At 40.5% G+C, this 26,676-nt stretch overlaps 2 protein-coding genes across 8 annotated transcripts in view; one reads left to right on the top strand and one right to left on the bottom strand.

Moving 5' to 3' along the window:
* Nucleotides 1-26,676, bottom strand: part of LOC146765737 (uncharacterized) — a 122,503-nt gene that overhangs the window by 15,197 nt on the left and 80,630 nt on the right. For 2 of the 6 annotated variants that reach the window (XR_014949685.1, XR_014949686.1), the window contains one exon: nt 4,315-26,676. The exons of 1 other annotated variant lie outside the window; for it this stretch is intronic. Coding sequence is in view for 2 of the 5 variants with exons in the window: in XM_085558275.1 (XP_085414401.1) it covers nt 4,315-4,459 (145 nt within the window). In the remaining 3 variants the exon portion in view is untranslated. The remainder of the gene's footprint in view (nt 1-4,314) is intronic. 3 more of the 6 variants (XM_085558275.1, XM_085558276.1, XR_014949687.1) reach the window with 2 other exon arrangements.
* On the top strand, nt 137-17,347 carry ZNF831 (zinc finger protein 831). Of its 2 annotated transcripts, XM_021553600.4 has the most exons (7): nt 137-456; nt 4,783-4,831; nt 8,288-12,536; nt 13,033-13,175; nt 14,879-15,048; nt 15,169-15,320; nt 15,602-17,347. In XM_021553600.4, the coding sequence occupies exons 3-7, from the start codon at nt 8,319-8,321 to the stop codon at nt 16,451-16,453; spliced, it is 5,535 nt and encodes a 1,844-aa protein (XP_021409275.3). In that variant the 5' UTR covers nt 137-456; nt 4,783-4,831; nt 8,288-8,318; the 3' UTR covers nt 16,454-17,347. The 2 variants fall into 2 exon arrangements, with proteins under 2 accessions (XP_021409275.3, XP_021409276.3); XM_021553601.4 differs by lacking the exon at nt 4,783-4,831.

Raw genomic sequence — 26,676 nt, 5'->3', positions numbered from 1 at the left:
AACTTGACTGGATTACATCTGTTAAGTTAAAACAAAGCAACAAAAAAAAACCTCAGAAAAAGATAAAAGGAGAAAAATCATAATTTTTCATTTGTGCCTGATGGGGTTGTGTATTTTTTTTTTTTTTAACTGTTTGCAAATCTTCAGTGTAATGGTTTGAAACCCAGTCGTGTCATTTCTTTACGCCCACACACAGAGCTGCAGTAGTGCAGACACTGTAGCAGGCAAACCATATTCCCAGCATCGGCCATTAAAACTCTTCCTACACCAGCGTGGGCTGCCTGCACCCCCTGCTCTCTCTGCACACACCCCACCACCCACCCTTCACTGTTCAAATGCTTAAAAAAAAAGGAGAAGAGAAAGACACTGAAAAAAGAAAACAGGATGCTTCTTTTGTTTCAACGCTATTCCAGGGACCTGAACCTCTCCACCTGCCTGTGAATTGGCCACCTAAAGGTTAGCAAGTGTTTTGTTGTCATTTTCTATGGACAGAGAGAGAATTCAGTTCTAGATGGCAAGCCAGAAATTTTAAAGTTACAGTTGTTGGCTTTTTTTTTTTTTTTTAATTATGATGGTTCTTTCACTTAGCAACGAGAAAGACTTTTTTTTCATAAAACACAAAGCATTTCAGTTCTGGCCCCACTTCAGCTTTTCAGAGGGTTTTAATCGGTATTTTTTCATCATTTAGTCCAACCTTCTAAACTTTAAAAGATGGATTAGGGTTATTATTTTTCTGTTAGAGCAACCTGTTGATTGCAGTCTGCTGGCTGGAGGTTGTTAACTCTTTCCTAACACGGGAAATGCACAGGAGCAAATTTGATGAAAGGATAAAAGAATTGAAATACTTTGAGGTTTTTAAGCACTAAAGATCCTATTTTTTCCTCATGGTCAAGCCACAAAGCATGTTATAAAACCAACAGATATGCTAGGTATGTTTCTTTTTAGAAATAGTGATGTAAATCTAAACTAAAGACTTATAATAAACTAGAAAGCATTTCTTATGGCTAGAGCTGAGAAAAGTAGCAGTGTAAGAAGTAGAAAAGGAAATATTCTTGATACAAATTGCATGAAGAGGTCAAAAAAGCCAATACAGTGTTTACTTACAAATTAAAATGTGTTTTGGGTAACAATATTTTTACTAATCTAAGCCTTTGGAATGTTTTCATATATGGATATTCAAGAAAAGGAACATAGGAAAATATAGAAAACTGTATCATTATGATAAAACCAGTTGCTTCTATTCTGGAACAAAGGGAAGGTAAAGCAGATCCCGTTCTTCCTAAAAGATTTTAAAACTGTATTCTGGCACAATATTTACAGAAATAATTGTTTTAAAAAGCCCAACCTAACCAGCTTTGCTGATATAACTGTAGAAGTTAAGTGTCAAAAATATTTATCCTTTTGATACGGTACAAGAATTTCCAAGTTCCCCCAGCTGGTTTTCCAGTGCCTTTGTACTTTAATAGCACATGAAGAAGGCAAAACTTCAGAACAATGACTTGTACCAAGCAGCAAGATTTCCCAAAGTCAGAATTTGAGATGTGACCATGGAAAAACTCTAAAGGTTTCAGGAGATGATGGAATTAAACAGTTTCAGCCTGATTCTGCAGAGGACTGAGGCTCCCAACTTTGTTCAGGAGGTACCGGCAGCGTGCAGGCTGCGGGTGGAACTGGCAGAGTTGTGAGATCAGAGACATCCCTTAAGAACAAGGGGAAAGGTGAACTCACTACTTCTGTTATGAGACATTTCAAGATAGGAAGTCAAACTGAGAAAAGAGCAAAGGCAGAAATAGTTTTCAAGTTAAACGAGATTAACAGTCATTTCTGGGCTAACCAGGAAATGTGTCGGTTCCATTTTGCTTGTTTGAATTGAGAACTAAAAACTCCAGACCTGGGGTAAACTCACAAACTTTTTGCTTCCATCACAGAAGGAGTGTTTAAAGTACCTGCAAAAAGTTTATTTCAGACCCTATGGTTCCCAATGATTTTATGGTGCTAAGATTGAAGTAGAAGTTTTGTGTGGTCTGTCAAGGGAGTTGTGCAGGCTGTCAGTGTTGGATGAGCAAATGGAAATTATAATCCCACTGTCTGCATCTTTCTCTGACAGTAAGATACTGTGTGCTGCTCTCAGCATCTCTGCCTTCACAAGAAAAATTAATAATTAGCAATCCTGGAAGATACTTTCTTTTCATTTAACTTTGCAAAGTTCTTTCAAACGTGTAGTTGCAGGATCTTTGGAATCAATTTCCTCACCAGCACAGGAAGAATGTTTATTGCTGCTTTCACTTGCTCACACCCCTGTCAAAACTCTGTAGGTGTCTTTGAAGGATGCAGGGTTTTAAATACCTGGGGTGGGACCTTTTCCACTTGGGACCCAGAAATGTGTACCAATGGTGTGGGGTTTAATTCCTCAAATCCTGATGGGGACATGAATTGAGAGAGGAGTACAGCCCCAGAACTCCCTCCTGTGCAGCACCTGACAGCGGGTTCAGCTTTGTGCATAGTTTAAATACATACCTTGCTGTCTATTGAGATAACTGAAGTTACCCAAGTTTCTCTGAGCAGGACAATATTTTGAACTTAAATGAATATAAATAATCTTGCATAGAGATTGCAGCTGAGGAAGCAACACATAAGTAGATTGATTAGAAAGAGACAACAAAAATCACTTAATTTCAAACACAGCTAATGCAGTGTAATACTGGTGCTCTGTATTTTGTTACTTCTAGCCATTACAGCAGCCTATTCAACCACATAAATGGGAAGAATCACAGGATGCTGTGAAGGACCCTGATTCCAGAGTCATCCAAGATTTAGAGATTTTAGATCAAGCTTCAAAAGGTTCTGCTAAACCCTGAAATCTCTGTGATAGTGGCAGATATCCAGACAGCCAATTGCTTTTGCTGTAACTTGCTTTAATTAATTATGGTCTCCTTAAGTCTCTCAGGATAAGCAGCTTGCAGTTTTAGCATTTGGAATTTGATACTGAGTGATCTCAATAATTAATTTTAAATGCTTATACATGTTTTCAATTTGTCACTAGTTCCAGCATACTGCTGCAATTATTAGTACTGTTTAAATTAAGTGTCCCTTTTAAGTAAATTCACCTTAACTTAATAACAGTCAGTCTCAAAGTGTAATAAAAAATAATGGGCTCCAGAAATGTGATCAAACTGAAGACAAACTAATTTTGACTGGTTATGTAAAATGCCCATAATCATCTGTTTGTATGATTTGATTCATGCCAGTGTTCTATTATAAGATGTGCATCTTTTTTCCCCGTTGGTTTGTTGACTGTAGCATGCAGTAATCCTCCAGAAGATCTCACTTAGAGGTGAGAACACATTCCTTTAGGAAAGTATCTCCCAGCAGAGCTGAAACTACTTGCTGCATGTAATTCTCTCCATCTGGACAGACTGAGTCTATAGAGCAGAAGCATGAGTCACTGTAAAGCAGTTCAGAATGTCAAGTATTTTCTAGATTCACAGATTTTAAGTGTCTGCAGTGCCATTACCAATTACTGGGAGCATTTCAGGGTATGGGAGAAACCAGGAGGATTTTAAGCAGTAATCCTGGGTCCTGTTAAGAGCTTTTCTGCCCCTTGAATAACTATGTGACAGGCAAGAAAAATGGGAAGAACAAGACAGAAACATTTCTCCACCACCAAAATTAGAGGCCTGCTAAATCAGGGCTCCAGAAATAAATGGAAAGCAAACCAAACAACAGGCAAAACTCTCCAGGATCAATAAAGCTGTTTGAAATGGAAAGCTACCGAGGCCTCTGGCATCAGTCTATCACCAGAATTATTAAAAGAAAGAGCTCTCACTGAAGTGGATATTGGACAACTATAAAATTACAATTTCACCACCACCCAGCAAGGCATAAGCTGTAGGGTCTGAACTGGGCAGATGCTTATCACAGCAGAAAATAAATAAAATAAAACTGAAAATAAAACTGTATCTTCCAAAATATGCTGTTCCCAAGGAAATTATAAAGGCCAGAGATGGCAATTTTGTAACATTATTGGGAATTCATATTCCAGTTGGGGTTCACTCAGTCTACCAGCAGAGGAAGTTGCAGCCATCCCAGTCCCTGTTTTAAACATAAAGAAGAGCAGCCCCTCCCAGGACCCCTCAGTCTGTTCCCTTTGTTACCTGAGCACTCCTTAGGGACTCGACACACAAATAAAATCTAATTTTTTTAAATTACCTTTTTAACTGCCCTATCCTGTTTTCCCTGCAGCTTTCCCCAAGTTTATGGAGGTTTGTTGAGCATGACCCAAACACTTTTAACAATCCTGAGGCATTTTCCCACCTGGTTCCTGCGTTCTCCTGTCCCACAGGGCACCATTAGAAGAAGCTGGTGGACAGCACCCATGCTGGATAACTTTAGCATTTCATATGTGCCAAGTGTCTTCTCTCCACCATTGTTTTCTTTCCCAATATATTTCAAGAGAGCCCTTTAGTGTAAAGTTAAAAGAAAATTAGCTTTAGGAGTATAAATTAAAAATCCTACCATTGTATTTCAGGACAATGCAACTGAAAGCTGAGTAGAAACTCCCCACATTTCAAAGATTCTTTTTAGAGCTCCCTAATTAAATAGTGATAAAGGATACAGAGAGATTGAAATACCACTTCATTTTCTTCTGTTTCGACTCTTCCTGTTTTCTGAAGGTTGTTAATGTGACACCAATGTAAAAAAAAAAAAAGAAAAGAAAACCCCAACTTCCTACTTCTAATCTGTTTCAAGTCTTTGTCCTTGTTTCTCTCTGCTTGCATCAAGTATTGACAGAAATGAGAATTTTTTGCTGAAATGCCTGGATCAATCAAAGGTACGTGAACTAAAGTTATTTCCAGACTAAAGACTTAATTATTTCCAGACTTCCACTTCTGCTCTCTGGCATCTAAAGTAGGGATCACTAAAAGCTTTTAAGAAAGGTAAAGACTCCTGGTATAATTTGGTATTTTGTGTATGTTCAGAATGTTGAAAACCTGCATCTGTGGGGTTACAAAAATAAAGGAGCTTTGTTATGTCTCCAGGTCATAATTGCAGACCAGGGTGGGGGACTGAGCAATTGAGCTCTGAGTCTGCTTAGAGACTGATGCTCTGCTCAGTGCTGTGTCAAAAAATGATATGAAAGTGCAGAAAATAAGTATTCATATGTGTAGCTGTTGATTTGGTTAATAATGATGAGCAGTTGACAGAGCATTGCATGTGCCATGCAGAAGACAAAAAACTTTTGATTGTGTAGTCCAAAATTATTGCAGCAGTGCTGACAAAATGAAACAAGTTCTATAAAATGTTATTCAGGAAAAGGTCTATAAAAATGGAACTTACTGGATTTAAAATTAGGCTTTTTTATCAACCTCCTGTTGATAAAAACTACCTCCTGTTGATTAAACTACTTTATACTTATAAACTGACTAAGACAATTTCTGCTACAATAATTTTTTTTTTCTGAAACTGCTCCACTTTCCAGTGTTTCACAACTGCTTCTGGTGTGTACCTGAAGTTAGAATTTCAAACCAGGAACAAAATAATTGTATTTCATGGAATTTTAGTGACCAGTTCTGATAGCTTAAGGAATCAATTTAAAAAATTCTGAGCTGGCCAAATCCTGCATTTAGTTTTGTTTGTTGGAAAGCTTTTCTTATCTAATTAGGATCAAGTTCTTAGTTGGTAGTTCAATGCCACAAGTTACAAACAGCTGAGAACATGGGGTAGATGCTCAGTAACAGAGCCCCGGGCAAAACCAACAGAGGAAGTTCTACAGTTAGGCAAGGACTACCCTGAATCAGCCTTGGGGCAGAATTACTTTGAGATAAGCTATTTTTGTAAACGAACAAAGAAATACAGTGGCCTTTTTTGGAATATAAATAACAGATGTGAAAAGTCTGATGGTATTTGCCCCAGTAGAATACAAGTCACAGCAGCTTCACTCAGGAATAAAGTACTTTTTCTTGCTGTGAAAAGCAACAAACTACCAGACCTGGTAGAGATGTATTATTACATTCTTAAAAGTACATTAAGTATCACCATTAGCTCACTTGTTGAGCTTTATTTAGAACTTTACTTTAAATTTTCTGTCACCACTTAGGTATTTTCTTTGTAGAGCATTACAGAACACTAAAATGAGTCTCAGGCTGTGTTGTTGGCCCCAGAAACTTAACAGCATTAAGTGAAATTACAGAGCATCTGGTACCACAGGATTCCTATGAAAAACATCTGTCTGTGGCAGCCTTGAAGGGCCCATCAGCTCTGCATGGCCAGGAGGAAACCAGAGAGAGAAACAGTTTGTGCCACTGGAGCAGGCTGGTGGGGGAAATGTAAAATATGTGGAAGTGTATTTCCACATTTCTCTCTAGGGGAGGGAGGGAAACAAAGACCTAGTGCCTTGTTCTGTCTGATGTGGTACTTGTTAGATGTTCTACCCACTGGGTATTTGGGCTTCACTTTTCTTCTTTGAGTCTGTTCTCTGCAGCATATTTTTTCCCCTAAAACTTTTTTTAAAAAAATATTTTGGAAAAACTACTGCATACTTAGTTTGTATCTCTGTGGCATCCCTTATCATATGCTGTGTTTAAATTTAAAAGTGACTGTAAAACTTAGGAACCACCTCAAATGGACTTGAAATGTTGATAACATCACTTCGGAAATTAGAGAATTCCACTTTTATTCTGTAGGGGTAACCACACTGTACAGTATGTGTAATAACTTATTTCTTTAACAAGCCATATTCTTTTAACTTTCTTGCATCATTATAGTCACTGCTATAATAAAAAGCCACTTAAGTGATTATTTCATATAGAAATGTCAGAAGTACATAAGAAAAGTCCATGCTTGATAACTGAGCTTAATTTATAACATTCATAAGGAAGGAAAAAAAAGGCAAAATCTAACATTTTACTCTTCACAGATCAGTTGATTTTACACGTTGTTGTCTTGGATGGAACCAGTAATGATTTCAAGCCACATTTTGAAGCAATTCTTTTACTGTTTCCCAGTAATTATTAAAATGATCCAAGGAAGTTACAGAAACACCACTAGAGATTATGCAGTAAAGCAACAAATTGCAGATTTCAAATTGAGCCACTGATTATGTTATTCCAAATGGGTTTTTAATGGCTGTTTGCACAAGAACAACCCATTATTCATAGCAACCAGTGCATCCAGTGAGCATAGCTGAGCAAGACTCAAATAAACATTTACAGATCACCTGATGTTCACCCAAACTGTAATTAAGAGGGGTTATGCCCCTAATGCTTAGAAAGAAAATTTTCACCTTGCTTATTTTGATAGTTTCCTCCTTTGTTTCTAAGAAAGAAAAAAATTTTTGCTGAAATAATAAGTGGAACCAGCACCAACCCAGCATATATCAGGATAGATTTCAAAAGAATAGGTTCACTTTTTTAAAAACAAGATGTTTTCATTTGCATTGAAAGCATCTAAAAACAAGCAGTGCACCATAGTATCTCCATTAATTATAGCAAATTAATTTGGTCTACACAAAAGCCAGCTTTAATTTCTCACACTATTTTCTTATGACACCATCTTTTCTACTTTGCAGATATTTATTCAAATTTGACTTGTAAAACAGAACATGAGTTTCATTTTGTTCACGTTTCCATTTTACACCACTTGTTGAAATGTGTTTGGCCTTAGCTCCCTTTAAACTGGGGAAGCACAGATAATATGCAGGCATGTTCAATGTCCTGTGTTTGGAACTGGTTGCCCAAAGAAACTGTGCAGTTTTTATCCCCAGAGTTTTTCAAAACCAGGCTGGTAACACCCTGACAACCTCATCTGACCTAGGTGCTGACTCTGCTGTGAGAAGGTGTTTGGACTAGAGAAGTCCTGAGGTTCCCTTTAACCTCAGCTGTTCTGTGTTTCTGTAGTAAAAGTTATTTATATTAATGAAATTTAAAAAACATGATATAAATATTTAATGGAAATATGGTTCCAGAAAATGAAAATTGTATTATTTCTAGTGTGCTTAGAGCCTTCATTTGCAAATCTGAAACTCAGATTTGTTTCCAGTGCTTTGGGTACTCAGTGTAGGTTGTAAGACTGGTTTTAAGCGCAGTGTTGAGCGTTCTTTACGCTGTACTGAACTGTAACTCCCAGAGGAAAAATGAAAGAGGAACCAATTTCAATGGGAAAGGAAATGATGATTGTCTGTATAATGCCTGCATATGTGATATTCTTAGTTGCTAATCTTCCAGCCCAGCTGGGGAGGTGTGTGTGTTATTCTGCCCGCAGACTGTGCCCGTTCTGTGTCCCTCGGCAGGTCCGTGAGCACATGGCAGCCGTGCCCTGCCATGGAGGCGCAGACCCCGGCACGCCTCGCGGCCGCTCCGGCAGAGCCCGGCCCGGGCCCTTCCCCGCGGGGCTCGCGGGGCTCCTCGGAGCCCGCCCGGGGACCGGCCCTGCCCCAGCCCCTGTACCTCAAGGCCCTGACGTTCCCGCTGCTCCAGCCCGTCCAGCCGGGCTGCTTCCAGCCACACGGGCCCTTGGTGGCCGGCAGGAGCTGCGTCCACCTCGACGGCAGCAACGTCCCCCTCATCCTCAACCCGCTCGTCCCCCACGAAGGCACGGAGCAGCCTCAGCCGCTTCTCCACAAACAGCTCGGGCAAAGTCTGACGTTGAGCATAGTCAGCGCTTTACCGGTTTTATCGTCGCCAAGTTCTTGTGTAAAAGCATCTATTGGAAATCTAGGAAAATCAAAAAAATCTGGGAAATACATCTGCAAACACTGTGGACGAGATTGTTTGAAGCCGAGTGTCCTTGAGAAACACATTCGCTCTCACACGGGAGAGAGGCCCTTTCCGTGCACCACTTGTGGCATTGCGTTTAAAACTCAGAGCAACTTGTATAAACACAGGAGGACTCAAACACACGTCAACAACACCAGGCTGCCCTCAGACTCTGACATCAGTGGGGGACCAGAGCAAAATGAGAGATCAGCAGAGAGCACCACCTGTCCCCAAGGTAGCAAAATCTTGAGTAGCACCAGTGAAGACCAGGGGATACACATCAAACAGCCCAGTTCAGAGACCAGTGCAGCAACAGACACTAAGAAACCTCACGAGCTCTCACTGCCAGCGACCAGCTCATCATCAGCTGCTTCAGAAAATCAAGAAACAACAAATCAATCATTGAATTCAAAGGCTGTTCATGGGGTTCCTGAAAGAGAACCTCAAAGTTTATCATCTCCAGGAGCTTTGCCAAATGGTCCGTGTCTGAGAAAGAAGATGCAGGAGCAAAGAACTCCAACTGTCAGTAAGCACATTCAGCTGCAAAGGCAGCAGGCAACCTCTTCAGAGAAGCAGTGGGATTACAAACCCTTGGACTGCAAGCTGAAGAAGTGTGAGAGCACTGACTCGGGGTATCTGTCGCGCTCTGACAGCACAGAGCAGCAGCTGGCATCGTCCAGTCCCTTGCACAGTCTCTACGAGCACAGCACGGAACTGGAAAGTGAAACTGCCTTCAGCAGCCCAAGGTGTGCCTCCAGAAGCACTGCAAAGCCAGAAGCAGCTGACAAAGCTACAGCCTCGATGCTAGAGAAAAAGAGGCTGGAAGAACACATTTCAAAGCTTATTTCTCACAACAAAAGTGTGGTGGATGACACCCAGTTAGACAATGTCAGGCCCAGAAAAACTGTCCTTTCTAAACAGGGAAGCATTGACCTGCCAATGCCTTACACATACAAAGACTCTTTCCATTTTGATATTAGAACTTGTGATGTAAATAGGAAAAAGAATCTTTCTCTTTGTTCAGCAAAATCTACCTTTGCACCCCTGGAGAAATGCAAGCCAATGTTTTTCCATTCAGTTCCCACCCAGTTCTCCACAACAATTGACACTGTGCCTGTTACTCGGAGCAACTCCTTGCCTGTTGTGGAGGCATCGAGGATGGTGCATGACAAAGCAGGATGCTCCAAACCACTTTCTCTTACTAAGCAGTCTGTAAACACAGGCACTGCTGGTTTGCTGCCTAGCAACGATCTCACTGCCAGTTCAGTGGATTTCCCTAATAGCCATCCCCGAGCTCTAGTCAGACAAACAGCAGTGGATGATTTGCCCCTAAGTAATGTGGCTGACCATCCTTCTCTGTCAGAGGACCTAAAAGGGACTAAAAAGCTTGGGGCTGGAGAAGTAATCAGTGCTAAAAATAAGAAAAACAATCAAAGGAAGTTGAAGATGTTCTCCCAAGAAAAATGGCAAATGTATGGAGATGAAACGTTTAAGAAAATCTACCAAAAAATGAAAAGAAGTCAAAATGCCAAGAAAATGAAACAAAGAGATAATAAAATTACAGATATTACAAGCTTGACTCCTAATTCAAGGGACTCAGGCAGCAGCACTGAAATAACTGAGGAAAGAGAAGGCAGGAGCTCTGCAGCTGACAGTCCTTCCTCCCTTGTGACCGCAGCTTCAGCCATGGGTAATTCAGGAATCTCTACTGATGGCAATTGTGTTCTGCATAACATGTCCTCTGAGGAAACTGCAGACAGAGTGTCCAACCTAATGGAGACATCACATTCCATAACCGCCGGAGCCGTAAGCAGCCAAACTTCCCCAGAGCTCAGTGGCACTGACACGGAGAAATGCACAGCAGGCAGCAGCACACTGCTGGCTCCAAGCAGTGCTGAGCTCAGGCTTCAAAATCCTGAGTGTCAGCTGAGCAGCCACGGGAGGAATGATGACTGCTTGCCAGTACAGAGTACCAACTGGGAGAAACCAACCCCTGGGAAAGAATCCAGTGCATTTGAATTAGATTGTAAAAACACTTCACACAATTATGGGAACTATCATGGGAATAAGCAAAGTGGCCAACATGGCTTGATGACCCCTTGGGTTCCTTGCAACAACAGAGAAACTGCAGGGAAATCCCAGATTTTGCCATCAGAAAGGAAAAAGCTGAAATTTGAAGTGGAGAAGACACAAAATGTGATTTCAGTTTCCTGCCCTAGTCCCAGTAGTGAAACCACTGCAGTAAGTGAAGCAGAGAGAGGCCATTGCTCTGGCACTCAGTGTCTTCCCACAGCTCCAATGAAATTCTCCACTAAAGCAGAGGAGCACAAATCAAGCACAGGAATTAATGAAGCCACTGGAGGTACTGAGAATATGGAATATAGGAAAGCAATCAAACTTCCCACACAAGCTCATAGTTACTGTGACATTAACCTTCTTTCACATCCTGCAGGTATCTCAAAAGTTTCACTGGTGGAATTTTTAGGGTCTAGATTAAAGGAAAGTGATTCCAACTCTTTTGCCTTGCACAATACAACAGATGGAGATGACAAAACATGTATTGTAAAAACAGGAGCAAAAGTGCCACTTCCCAGTGACAATGCTGTGGATGTGCCTTCTAAAAGCCATCATCTGCAATCTGATTGTTTAAGTCCAGTCCCACAACAAAATGCCTTTTCTCCAAAATATATCCTTAAATTGCCACAGGACAAGAGAGCTTCAGATCTGTCACCTTTGCTTCAATCTGAACAGGAGATGACACCTGGTACACCTGTGACAGACACCTTAATCAGCCCACCCTGCTCTTCCAGCTGTACATCCTTCCATTCTCATTCCAGTGATGTAGTTTGGTCCCCTTTAAAATCTGAGGTGAGACAAAAGGCTGGCAAAGGAGAAATTCAATGGAATCTTCACACAAACTGGAAAACTCCAGGATTCTGTTCACCAGTCAGCTCAGAAACTACAGATATCTTAACCACAGAAGAGAGCACCTTTCATAACCAAAACTTCAAGCAGCAGGATATTGCAAAAGAGGATTGGAAAAACAAACAGAACAAAAATAAATTAAATTATCAAAGGCAAACAGAAGAGAAGTGGATGAGTAAAAGTACTTGCTCTATACAGACTCCAAAGAAGAAAATCTGCTTTACTTCTGTGTATACAAGTGGCTTTTTCATATCTGCTGACATCAAAGATGAGAGGAAGGCTTTACATCACCTTTGCTCAGGAAGTGACTCTGTGATAAAGACATCAGTTTCTAGCAAAGGTGCAGAGCCAACAATCCTGGGATGGGACAGAGAAGGAAGTCCACACATCCTGAAGGATACCCCACCACCAGTGCAGCATCTGCAGCATTCCCAGAGCTCAAGAGACAACCCCACTTATTTTTGCCATTCTTTTGGCACTTTCTACTGCCACACTCTCAGCACTCACTGTAAAGGATTCCCAGTGCTGTCCCACTATAACAGGACCAGCTACTCTGGCACTTCTCCAGTGCCAGGCTCCAAGAGCACCTTCCCATCCCTGAGTGCTGAGCCCCGGCTGACCTGGTGCTGTCTGAGCAGGAGCCTCCCTCTGCCCTCAGAGCAGGGTGGCACTGCAGCCTCTGCCCACCCCTCCATGCCCCCCTGGGACAAGGAACCCAGCAGGGAATGCACCCTGTCGAAATACGACATCTCCATTTTCAAAATGAGAAATATCAGCAAGACTGTGGCATATGGCTTAACAAACACAAGTTTGAAAACGTTGGTTTCATCCTTTTCTAAAGGACACCAGATGCAGGAGGTAATATTAATAATTCTGTTTGCTTTCTCAAGAGGGTGTTATTGGCTGACAGCCCACCTCCACCCTCTTATTAAGAAAATTAAATAATTATTAGAAGTGTATTTATGGACATTTATAGGCATTTGCTGATACAGAATTTACAAGTTGTATTTTTATTAGTCTATATTAGGTTGATGCATCAGAAAGATATATTTCTGTGTGAATATTTAAGATTCTTTCACTTTTCAGAATGCTGATAGTGAGAAGAGTGAATTTCTATTTATTGATATTTTTCTCCTTTATGGGGATTTAAAAATATTTTTCTCTAATAGCATCTGTATTTCATTGTTTTCATTCTAAATTAATATTTGACTTAGAGTAGGACTTAAATATAGAGTTGTGCTACTTAACTCCTATGCTGTTCAGTGCTATTTAAAAAGTGCACAGATTTCCAGCTTCTCAGTCAATGTAATTCACAGTTTTCATGCACTTGATTTTTCCTCAATATTCTCAACAGTTAAGCTCAGACGTTCCTGGTGGTTCTTTCAAAAATATTTCAGAGCAAAAGAAGAAAACAGTAGTTTGCAAAAAGGAAAAACTCTCAACAAATAAACTCAAGAGGAGCCACAAACAGAAAAGGATTAAAGTCACCCCTAAATGGTAAGGAGTATGGCTTTCAGCTTTACTATATATCAATTATATATATAATAGATAATATAATACAATAATATATAGACATAATTTTGTTGTATTGTGTGTAAAAACTCCACAGAAAATAAAAAGTCATGCCCAAAATTCAACCTTGTCAAAACTGGGGAAAATAAAAGATAAGTCTCTCAGAAAGAGCTATTCTTATACTACAGCAGGGCCCCAAATGTAAACTCTAAAAATACCAATATGTCATTTACTATTAGGAACAGACTTTTCTAAGCAAACCAGACATATCCCACAGAAAGATGATGCCTGCTTAATTGACTCTCTCTGTGATTTAGAAATTGCTCTTATCTGTCAAAATTGTCAGCATATACTTTTGTTTGAAGGGGACCAACATGGTTCTGTTTTCAATTCTGCCCCAGCTCGGAGCAGTGGGCGAGGCCCTTTGTCCTTGGAAGATCCATATCCTGAGCTGGTATTCACCAGAGAAGGCAGGAGAATAAATATCAAATTTAGCATGAACTAACAGAACCATCTGTAGTTCAAAGGATCATTTGGTTTAAATAAAAAAGCAGGAAGAATTAGAGCATAAAACTATCAAGGTCACATTGTCTCAATCAGCACAGCTCCCCCCTTTCAATGAGAATTCCTATCAGTGGAACATTTATCCTCTAATCTTTCAGGATTGGGGGGCAGCAGGATGCCTGATAAATTGCTTCAGTAAGGAACACATATTGTGTGCACACATCCCTCTTTATTTCATGACCAAAATCAGATTGAGTTGACTCCCTTGAGGACAAATCAGTGTCAGTAACTTAATCACTGTGTCTAGTTCAGCAAACAGCACTGCAATTTTGAAGGGTCATAAGAGCAGAAATAGAAGACTCAGTTCTATGTCACCCAGCCAAGTGACATTCTTCCAGGACTTTTTCCTGGTTTGATTTTCAGGTGCTGATTTGTTGTTATGGTTTTTTCCCCTACTGGTCTCAGAATTTGTTTATATCAAATTTATTTGTATCAAATAAGTGCAAGGATTTAATTAAGTAGTGTTCTGAAAGCTAAGGTCATGCCTATTAGTAGGTAACTGGCCCAGCTGGTAACCACTATATGTAATTTAATTTTCGAATACAGCAAACACCTGGATAAGTGCATCATTTTAGATTTACATCTTGCTCTGTGGATAGTGACAGTCCATTGATTTAGGGATGGGACTTTAGTGTCACTCATCCAGAGTTACTAAAAGATGGAGCCAGAGTAGAAAATAAAGCAGAGTTGGATTATTCAGTGTGGGTTTGCTGAATAACCAAAATCCTTATGTTGTTCCTTAGCGATGATGAACAGGTAGCACTCAAGAAGTGAAAAGGAAAAAACGCAACAACCACACAGCCTCAGGTGATTCCTGTGTGGTTCAAATCTTAGTGAAGTATATTGCTTTAAAACTCCAGATAGAAAAAGGATCCTTAATCCTTTTCTCTTAGAAAAATCAAGGATTTACTGAATCTGACAGAGAAAAAAAAAAGATAATAAAATAACTGTGTGTCTCTTGCCTAAAATCCAGCTTTTGTTTTTGAGTTGACATAAACAAGCATCTCCTTCCCAGTGGTAAACTGCTGTTAGACTTAATGCACCTGATGAGGTGGTGTTATTCTCCCTGGCTGCTCCTACATCTCCCATATTTGTTTATCCCCTCAATGCCCCTGGCACTGCAGGTACAGAGGGAGGCACATCCATGGATTTGCTCAGCTGAAAATGAACCGGCTGAGCAAGAGGCCCTGTTTTCCCAACAGAGCTCTGGATGCTTTGAGGAAGGGCTGCTCATCCCAACCCCCCAGATTTAATAAGCCTAAGAAATGCAATCCTCCTCAGTCCAAGATGCAAGGTAAGTTCTTAGAATATTTGTGTGAAAATTGATGTTATTTCAGTGATATTATGAGAAATGTAGCAAGTTTGAGCATGTGGGGTGCTAAAAATCAAAGTTTATCCAACCTCTTTTCAATAGAAAATTATCTACACCAGCAAAAGGATACATCATATTCCACCTCAGACAAACAGCTTTGCAGAAGGAAAAAAGAAGCAAAGAATAACTCAGGAATTTCTTCCCATACTGAAAACCTAAACCATGTTAAACAAAAAGACAAAATGGCTAAAAAAGTAGGTATTGATCCTCAATTCCTTATTATTTTTTATTAACAGAAAAAAGAATTGTTAATTAAAACCTGAATTATATTGTTGAAGTTGAAACTATTTTGTATCGCTGATTGTGGCTAAAATGTTTAAAAATGTGTTAAAGGTATTTTTGGTGGTTAAAATAAAATGAAAACTTACTAATATTAGAATTAGCTAAAATAACAGTTAAACTTGAATCTTTTGGATGAAATTGCTCTGGACTGAAAACTTTACACGTACATTTTTTCCCCTCCTAATTCCTACAGGACATTTCTGGGCAAATCAGGGAACACGCAAGAACAAACGCCTCTGTCCAGAACATTACAGCTCCTCTAGGAATAGCTGTGACAGCTCATTCCTTTTCCTCCAGAGCTGACACATCCCTGCAGGAATTCAGCAGGGACGTGGCCATTTGCTGCTGGGTGACACAGCCCCTCGTGCTGCAGCCATTCCTGCCTGGGCAATCCCGGCCAAGCCTTCGGAGTGACACCCTGGCAGACTCCTTTGGGTCTTGTCCTGAATTTACAAACACAGGCACAGGTGACCAACCTGACAGCACAAACCCAGAGGCTGCTGCTCCTCTTTCCTTACATCCAGCAGCAAGCCAGGAAAACATCTTAAGGGTAGTGTCAGAGAGCCAAATATTTGGAATATCAGAGCCGGTGATCCAGGCCTCTGGAAGGGAGAAAGCTCCAAGTGAAGAAAACACACATTCGCCTCCTACAGAAAACTCAGCTCCCAGTTCCCAGCCAGGATGTTCACGTTTGTTTGGATCCCAAGCAGAGTCTGTTCCTGAGACAGTCACGAGGGCTCAGTTACCCAGCAGAGTGCACTCACAGAGGGCAAACTTAGCTCAGCATCTCCTGGAGCTGCACGGAAGTGCAGACGAGAGCAGATCCCACCTGCAGCCCAATCCCTATGGGAGATCACATGGAACAGCTACTGCTACCTTTAAAAAGCCCCCAGTTACTCTCAGATCCCCTGAGTTCAAGAGTTACTCTGCAACACCCCCCAGGACATACAAAAAGAAAGGTTTAGAGATGATGAGGAAACAAACACGGGTGGAATATGATGACACAAGCAGTGATGATGAGGACAGGCTGGTTATAGAAATATAGCAACAGGCTGCTGCCAGGGCTTGTGTGCCAGCCTGGAAATGCCAGGGATCTTTGATCCATAGTTCTTACTTAACATCAGCAAAGCCATTCCTCTGTGCCAGAGGCAACACCCTCTTTGGAAGAGCCCTTCCTTTCAAGGACTCAACCTTTTTTTTTTTTTTAAATGCTTATTTGAGGCTGGCATCACACATTTAAATGCAAGAGGCAGCCCTGTGCTCCTGAAAGGTTTCCAGCATTGTTAACGTTGCTGCCAGTCTCAGAATTCCCACAAGTGCTGCCTGCCCGTGGGTGTGTTACTGCAAGCCTGCAGTGGATTTGGTTACTTCAACAATGCAGCTGCAGCAGCTTCCTCAGCTCAGATTTCCTGGAAGGGTTCAGATGTGGTCCCTTCTCTGTATTCCTCTTTCTTGTAGTCATTGCCTCTGTACTGGGAGAGACATGCTGGCATTAAGGGGAGATCTGTTCCCTAAGTATCTGTGGTATTGGAAGAATTTGGAAAAAATGCTGGTCTTTTTCCATGTTGCACAAATGTCAATGCTTCTGTGTGAGAAATGACACAAGCATGCTTTGCTTTGTGTTTTGTGCCTTTTATGCCAAGATCTACCCAAGTATTCTTGATTTTTAGGTGGAGAATATGGGTGTTAGCTATTAGTATTTCCTTGTGGTAAAATTTCTGACAAGGATTTTATTATTATATTTGTCACATTGTGCTCCAACTGATGTCATCTGGAATGTTTCATTTTAATTGTAATTTTAACTGCAATTATGCCATTTTATGGAGGGTAAAGAAGCTATTATGGCATAGCTTGTTTTCTTTTTTTAACAAGTTTTGTGCTACAAATCCTAAAATTTACTGGTTTCTATGTGAATAAATAATTAGATATTTCAATTTGACCAAGTGTGTTCCATTGCTTGATTTAACAGATGGACACTTAAAACATTCCACTTCTGCATTATAGTCAAATTCTGTACTTAAATTTCTACTGTTCTTGTATTCTGATTCATACATAGGGATTAATGGATTAAACTACATGGGATATTTGGAGTTGCTTTTTAGTCACGCTCAGGTAAAAGATTAAGCAGATCATACAAAGAAATCTAGTATAAATTATCTGAAAAAAAAAAAAATGTGTATGTGTAAAAAAATGCCCAAACAGCTCAGAGGGATAAACCATGTGCCAAGTCTTGTGCAATTCCTGTGTGTTTGGATCTCCTACAAATGTGACAAGGCTTGAGGCTGTCAAAACAGAGCTTCACATTTATCCTTTATCTTGTTCAGTATTTGTGCTCACAGACAAACTGGTGGGTATTGGGGTATTGGAGTGACTCCCAGGTACAATGAATTTAAATAATGTGAATTCAAAGAAGAACACAAATTGAATTTGGGAAGAAAAAGAGGGAAAAAAAGGGAGGAACCATCAATACTTACACAATATTGAACCATTCAAAGTTCTGGAGTGTTTTTTTTTTCTGATGGAATCACTCACAACTACAACTGGATTCTGAATTTGTAGGAAAAGCAGGAAAAGAAGAAACACAAAACTTACAGAGATCCCCAGATCAGTATTCCCAGCAATGCTGTTGGCCAAGCACCTTTAGAAAGCACAGTACAAAAATCATTGCACCAAACCACACCAACACCTCCACAGCAACGATTTTCATCACTTGCCTGTGAAAGAGCTAAATATTATAATACATGGACATGTAAGGAGTATTCTATATAAGTTTTTTTTTTTTTTTTTGGTATAATGTTTGTGGCTAAATGTCGTATTTTAAAGTGGAATTTCTAGATCAGTAATTCAGAAATATTCTAATGACAGACTCAGAAGTGTTGTGCAAGGAAACTTCTATCCTGCATAGATTTTACAGCATGAAGAACAGAAAATTCTTTGTCATTTTGCAGCTGTAGTGGGAAGAAAAATGGGACAATGTTAAGGTAGCTGGGAAACTGCATTTCCTGACAGAAGTAATCCTTGACATTTTTGTTCCCTATCCTGTGTAACAATTTGACCTAACATTAGTTCTTTAAAAGTGCCATGGTGGCATTTTAACAGGATCACTGCAGAAGGCAGTGACTCCAGCAAAAATCCTTTTGGCTACAGAGCCCTTGGAGCAGCCAGGTCTGAGTCAGGTACACCAGTATGTGAGGACTGGGAGAAATGGTCTTGGTCCAAGCTAGGGAACTTGGGGAGTCTGCACATCCAGATCCTATTGGCTGGATGGAAAACCTGTATTGCAGCTTTCCAGAACACACTTTACTCACAAAAAGGACTAAACAGGCAAACTCTTCTCTCTATCTTTTACACAGCACAAGAATCAGCCACTGATCTATTTAACTCACTCCCAAGTAGCTGAACATAAAAACCACAGGAGGGCACCAGGCACAGAGGGAAAAATCTGTTTCCTTCTCCAAAGCCAGCAGCAGTTCTGATGGATCATCTCTTTGCTATAAGAAAAGCTGAAATTCCTTTGCACATGAATGCAGCTCATCAACTTTATCCTCCTTCCAGTGAAGGAAGCAAATTAATAGGGAATGCTGATTACTAATAAGGTCTATATTCAACACCTACATCTTCCCAGGCAGATGCAAATTAGTAGATGTTTCAGATTTTGCCTCTTTAACTGGGAACACTTTTTTTCTTATTGTTTCAGACTTTTCTAGTAGATCTTATTAAATGTTGATACTTCACTGATCTGCCTGGCAAACCCCAACTCTTACAAAAAGGTGGGTGAGAGGGGTGTGAAACAGCCAGAGCAAGCCTGAAATCCCCAGCAAATACAAATATATACCTCGAATAAAAGTTCTGGCTTGGAGCTGCTGGAACTGGCTCTGTAGGGGAAACTTCCATCAGCTTTTCACAGAAGCCACCCCTGCAGCCCCCCACTACCAAAACCTTGCCACACAAACCCAATACATCATGTTATTTATGGCTGGAACAGACTTTCTTTCCAGTCCTATTTTTACCCATAATATCTTGTCTGTCAACATCTTCCCCAAATCATGATTACTAATATATTTTGTGCTTCAGTATATGCCCTGCTGACACACAGAGGGAGCAGTACACACCTAAACCTGGTTTTGTATCCTGCCTAGGTTTTATTTGCATCACCAAATTTGTCCCATTCATCAGTGTTATATTGTATTAGTTTTCCTGTAGTTAAGTAGCTTTTTTAAACCATTACTTTTACCTTAAGGATTTGTGTGGAATTATGGCCACAGATTAAGATTTATGGCCTGATTTTTCATTTACTATCAGCATTCCATGAGTCACATGGATGAAAGGGCCAATAGTGGTGGGTTTTTTTTAGACTTTAAAATATTTTGAGATTTTTACAGCTGATTTAAAGTGTCCTGGTGGAACTGGATAAATGTCACGTAGAAGTACTTAGAGGCTGTGTCTTCCCAGGGAGCTGTAATGTTACCAGAGTTTGGTTATAAGCAACCCTTTTAAGTACTTAAACATAAAAAAGTGGTTTTCTTTCTCACAATCAAGGTACCTATTGACTACTCATGATAACTGCCTGAATATATTCTACATTTATGTAATGCCTGAGGTTTAGAGGGGCAAGAGCCAATTAAACAAGGGATTAATTCCCTTGAACAAATTTGTGGGTGCTTTGCATAGTAGTCAAAGAGAATTATTGTATCATGGGTGTACAGATTACTTTAGCTTTAAAACCCTCTCTATAAAAGCCTCATTACCAGTCCCTAATGATTGTCAGGGTTCAAAACCCAGTGCTAAACAAGGTGATTTGAATAGAGTCAATTCAGTAATCTCTAATCCATTTTTTAAAGCATCACAAGGTTTGTGCATGTGCATCTGCCTCATGTTTTTGATTCACTGATTGACAAAACAAGCAGTGTTGAGTACAGCACCAGGAGCATGTTCTTAATCCAGCCAGGACTGGAAGTGTTTCAGAGTGAGCTAGTTGGGATATATTAGACTGATTTTTAAAAAGATTCTTATGCCATTAACAAAAGGAGGGATTGGATGAGAGCCATGGGAGCTGTTTCATAACCTCCTGTGGTCATGTTTCCCAGCTGACTGTGAGGGCCACTCAGGTTCTGCTGCTCAGGTCAGACATTCTGGACCAGCACAGACAGTTAAGCCTTGATGGAGTCAGGCTTCGATTACATGTTCGCTTTACACTTAACCTCTGCAAAACAAAGCCTCTTACACATTACAGGGCTATTCACAGGGCAAAATTTAGGCCACATCAGCCCTCCCCACTCTTTTTACACTGATAGAGGTATGATCAATGTTTGTATCTAAAAATCTATGATTTATCATTTTGTATCATACATATCACAGTCAGATTTTTCTTGAAAACATCCTTATTTCATTGCACATGCCCAAATTAAACATTGTCTCACACAGCTGGGAGTATGACAGGCTCACTCAGCTGAGCTGCTGTCCTTTCTCCTTTGTAAAAAGAAGCCATTACAGAAATTTCCTCCTTTCCATTAAAATGGTTAATACAAAGAAAAAAAAACTAAAGAGAAAAAAAATCAAAATTGATTTCCGTAACATGCTTTGGCAGCAACTGAGGTGAGCAACTACATGGGGAAAAGGGAGCCAGGGTTGTTCCCACCTGTGTTAGGAAACCACAGTCTGAGAAGAGCAATACTTCAGTGGGAAGCTGAGCCAGGACTGTTACAGTGACCTCAAATCTCCAAACTTGTAAGTACAAATGCAATTATGAGATTGGCACGAGCAGCAGTTCTGAGGGTTCCATGCACATACACGTTTGTGTTTTGGCTGAGGGGAGGAACAGGAAAAAATTACACTCCTTAAAAAGTAATTCGACTATTAGCTCCACAATGCTTCTTAATGCTCCCTTTGCTCACAGGGAATCATTTGCATTGAGCTCCTCAAATGGAAAGACACAAAAAGCCATCACAGCCTCTGCAGCCCATGAGTGCTTGGTGTTCCAGCTTAACCCACTTAGGAGAAAGTTTTGTGTAACGTTGTTGGTTCTAGTTATGGGTTATGTTAGGTCCAAATGGAGAGAATGTTGAAAAGACAAATTATACAAAGATCTCATACCTCAAATCACTGGTTGTCCAGAAGCAAGAAAGTAATATAGCAAAGTAAAACATAAAAAAATAACTCATCCTGCTCAATATTATAAGGCTTAAGAGATTATATGAAAAAGGATTCACAAATTTTGATTTAAAAATAAGAACAAAAGCAAAATGGTCATTATTACGTGTTTGATATGGAAAACACCAAACCTTTTTTTATTTGTACCAGATGTGGATAGGCAGATGTGAACCATTGGACAATATTCACAGAAGTGGAATTAGGGTAATATCCATAATTAATAGCATGCCTGTAGAAACACGTTCTGTGCTTCAAAAAGAATTCAGGTGGTATTAGAATTGGAAGAACGTCCTTACCCTGAAGATGTTGACAAATTTGAAGAAATTCCAAGCAGTGAAAAAAATCCTGATTGGAGAAACAGATTACTTGTGCAGAAATATTAAAGCAACCAATCTGCTGCTCTCAGTTACACCAATGTGGCCCAGTTAAATTCAGTGGCACTGTACCAACAGAACCAGGAGAAAAGCTTGATTGAAACATATGATATGAAGGATTGTTAGAAATGCTCAGATGAAGAATTCCCTTTAGGAAGGAAAGGAATTGGTAAAACATTTTGGGGAAACAATAGATCCTGTATGATTTAAAATGGAAAGAAGGAAAATACAGCCAGATAATGTTCCACTGCAGTAACATTTCCTAATACCCAGAGGAGGTCCTCTGGTATATTTAACAGAAGTCAGAACACAGCCACTCACTGTACAGAACAATTACACACAGGAGGTCTTCAGAGAAAGCCATCAGGCAGTTCTTCCCCTGGATATCCCTGTCATCCGTGGAATACACACAAATGTGCTCTCTTTTCTATGCCTGCATCCATGTTTCTCCCCTCCTTAATTCACACAGTAGTGACTAATGCATTATGAAAATTCATCCATGCTGGATCAGCTGTAAAGTGCAGTTGCATTGCCTATGTGTTTTGTTCTACCAGATGTTGCCTTTTGTGTTCATCAAGAACACATTGTGTAAGAAGAGCTCCTCTAAGCAAAACCTCACCATTCTTGGTTTAATTGCAATGACACTGCAAAAAAATGGGGCCAGAAAGAGAGAAAGTGTATCCTTGCCTTATGGACAATAGGATCAAGAGAGAGTTTCCAGGATAGATCTGACAATATGTATATAGAATCAGAGAATCACAGAACCTTTAAGGTTGGAAAAGACCTCTAAGGTCATTAAGTCCAACCATCCATCCAGCACCATCACCTTGTTCAGCACTAAACCATCTCCTCAAGTGCCATACCCATACATTTTTTGGACATTTCCAGGGATGGCGACTCCACTATTCTCCTGGGTAGTCTGTTCAACAACTTGTCAAGCTTGACAAACCTTTCAGTGCAGAAATTTTTCCTAAGCTCCCATATAAACTTCCCCTGGTGCAACTTGAGGCCATTTGCTCTTATCCTAACATTTGTTACCTGTGAGAAGAGACCAACCCCCGGCTCACTGCACCCACCTTGTCAGGGAGTTGTGGAGAGCCACAAGGTCCCCGTGAACCTCCTTCTCTCCGGGCTGAGCCCCCCAGCTCCCTCAGCTGCTCCTGTTAGGTAAATTCACCAGTTGCAGGTCACAGCGTGCATTAATTTGCTTTCAGAGCTGGTGCACATGGTGCAACACTTTCCTTACAGTGCGTGTTGCCTGGTGTGCTGGTTATCCCATGGGAACCGGGCTAGGGTCTCTGTCACTGCCCTCTGTAAGGCTGGCACACAGATGTGACAGGAGCGATGTGACGGGAGCGCTGCTCCCGGAGCCCGCACCCGGCCGTGGCCGCAGCCCCGGGCAGCGGGAGCCACCTGCGGGAACCGCCAACAATTACAGCCCTAAGCTGTCCCCGGAGCCAGCTGGGGACAGGACACCTTCCCTAGGGAGAGGACACCTTTCCCTCCCCTGTCATGTTATCAGAGTGGCCTTTGAGAATGCTGAAAGTTCTGGATATCCCTGGGAGGGTGAAACCAGCAAATCCCTTTTGCTGGGAATCAATACGTAGCTAAATGTTCCATGTCTTCTTTAGGGTTAAACTAGTATTTAAGAACCATCAATTGCTGTTCTGGACATGCTGGACCTTTCACTTGAACCGGAGTGGTGCCGTAAGTGTCACTCCTCATGCACCTTCCTCAATCCCTTTGGCAGCAGTTTGCTGTCCCCTGGACGCAGTTTGCTGTCCCCTGGACACAGTCTGCTGTCCCCTGGAGGGGTGTCCAGTGCATCTGGAATTGAGTGTCCCAGAGGTGCAAACACAGCCTGCCATGGACTTCCTATAGGGAGGCTCCAGAGCACCTGCAGTGCACTGCTGACCTTGTCTGTGGGCTAACACAACATGTCTTAGTCTGCACACATCCCACCCAGGTCACTCGAGCCATTCAGATGACTGTGCCACCCACCCCTGCAACTGCCTGATGTTTCTGGCTTCAGAAATCAATAGAAATCTTAAGCCAAAACAAAATCAAATCTGGAGTTCAGCATAGCAAAGAATCGATCTAAAATTAAATGGGATTTACATCGCCTCCCAAGCTCTGGATGTGACAAATTTCAGAACAATGAGATATGGACCACTCAGAAGTCAGTGATCAAAATAGTATTTCTGATGGAAAGATTCCAAATTGGACTCCAGCAAGAGTTACAGCAAAGCCAAGTCTAAAAAAGCCCCTAAGTCCTAAAATGGTCCCTAAGATATACAAAAGGAAAGAGCCATTTTTTCACGTATCCTCACATGAATATTCCCCCCCTTGATCGCTGCGTGACAAGAAGAGAGCTGAAGTCAACACAAAACTATTTAGTTGTCTATCCCTAAGTTCATTACATAGCTTGTATTGCTTTAAATATCTTTGGTCCCTGAAAAGTTAAATTCATCCCCCATTCTTCTGAGAAGGCTCAGGGCTGGCGTTCCAGCAGCTTTCCTAAGGGGAGCCTTACAGAACTGGAATGTATTCACAGGTACTCTCCCTCCCCCCTAAGTGAGAAATCACAATTATGGGGTGCAGGGAGAATTAACATCATTTGGGAGACAAGGGTTTCATAGTACAGCACAACTTAAAACAGACCACAAGCTTTCATTAAACACAATCAACTCTAAAATAAAAAAAAAAAAAAAATACAGAATGCAGTAAATGGTTTCAAGGGATCCTCAGCCTATGAATCTTTTTTTTCTGTTGTTGTGGGAAATCATGTGCTGTTCTGCAAAAAACCCAGGAATGTAAAGGAATCCTCAAAGCAATGAAATCCCAATAGTTTTTTAGCAGACTAAAAGGATTTGAATTCTCCAACTAAATTAATTGATCATGAGATTGGTTCATAAAAATTCATACTTTACCAATGCTGGTCTGCAGGGCTGTATGACAAGCACAAGGGTTGTGGTCAATGCTGGCAAGCACAAGCATTGTGGTCAGTGAAAATGAGACTTGTTCTTCCACTCAAAGCTGCAGATCCCATCTTGCCTCAGGTTGTCCTAGTGTTGGCATGTGCTGGTGTTTGAGATGAATGCAGAGAGCAGGTTTACAAAACTTCCAAATCCTGATTTAATGAAAACTCTGTTACAAACTTGTCTAATGACATTTTACCAACATAGTGAATTTCACGTTGTATTTTCCTCTAAGCTCTGGCCAAAGGGAGTGTGAGCTGCAAACAAATGTGTACGGAAAGATTTTCAGACTGAAAAGAGGGAATAGATCTCATCTCCTTGGGGCTGCACAGAAGTTGGAAAGGTGCCAATATCTTCATTTTACCAATGCAGTTCAGGTGGCAAATTTACAGTAAATTTGATGCACCTGGCCTAATTTCTACTACATTCACATTATACAAAAACAAGATGCTTTTCTACTCTTCTTTGCCCTAAAAGAAATAGGACTCTGGCAACAGCTCCTTTTGAGAGCACTCCATGGCTGGTGAACATTTCTAGTTAATTTTGTTCAACAATGGAACAGAAGACTTGTTAGTCACTGCAGCTAAACCACTTTATAACTGGCACAGTCACAATTGATAAGAAATCAATTCCTTGTGCCAGCTTCATAATTTCATTCACACTTTTCCTTCTATCTTTCAAGCAATCTCAAAAGCCCTCAGGCCCTCTCCAGATGCAGAACAGAGAAAACCTCTGTTTTGGGAACACCCTCAACTGCCAGTTCAATTTAACACCATGGATTTCTGGATTTAACATCCTTGGTTTTTAGGCTGCCATCACAAAGCAGGTGCTTTTACTCATAGAATTATCTCTTGCAATGCAGAAAATCTGACCTGCACATCAGATTGCAGAGTAATTTTAGAATTTTCTATTAATATTTCTTTACAAATCTTTGTTTCAGATAACGCTGTATACAAGGTGGTTATAGCAGTGGTATTTACAGGCTTTTTATCTACTCAATGAGCTTTTTTAGTTCTACCTAAAGCTGGATTTTCTTTTCATGAATATTTCATGTCAAACCTATCAGCTCTTAAGTTTGATCTTTATCTTTTTCATACAGGCCTTGGCATCTCCTATGGCATTTTATTATAGGGGAAGAACCTGTTTCCTTATGAAAAATATAAATTTCTTACTTGATCTTTGATTTCAGAGCTATTAATGTGCTAAGAAAGAATATTTTCAATTGAAAGTAAAGGTTTTAGGCTTCTTCTAGGATAAAATCTAAACCCCCAGCATGACATGACTGCAATCCTGTCCAACAACACACACAAACCACAAGTTTCCAGTTCCCTGTTGACAGAGAACAGCCATCCACAGTACTCAAAAAGCAGTTTCCCCATTAGGTGCCCTAACGAAGTTTTCAAACTATTCAGACACAGAGGCATAAATCAAGAAAACAAAACTTTTGCAAGATGTTACATGTAAGTTATACTAAGAAGTTAAAGAAAACCATCTGGGCATAAAATGTAAATACAGCCAGCATACAAAAATTAAGAGGAAAATAAAACCAAGCATGCATTTCAAATGCTCCAAAGACAGACCTTTCATTCTGTAAGACCACTGAAATTTAACTCCAATCATCCAGCTTGGAGAAAAAAGTCATTTTTCAAAATACCAATGTACCAGGGCACTAAAGCTTATGCAAGATGCATCTTTTTTCAACTTTTTGGCTGATTTAAGATGCGGTCCTTCAAGGTGGGGAATTACCAGCATCTCTTCAGTGCCAC

The sequence above is a fragment of the Lonchura striata genome, chromosome 20 (genome assembly GCF_050655825.1).
Source record: "Lonchura striata isolate lonStrDom1 chromosome 20, ASM5065582v1, whole genome shotgun sequence".
Lineage (NCBI taxonomy): Eukaryota > Metazoa > Chordata > Aves > Passeriformes > Estrildidae > Lonchura > Lonchura striata.
The sequence above is the reverse complement of the archived record's forward strand: the minus strand, read 5'-3'. Positions and strand labels throughout refer to the sequence as shown.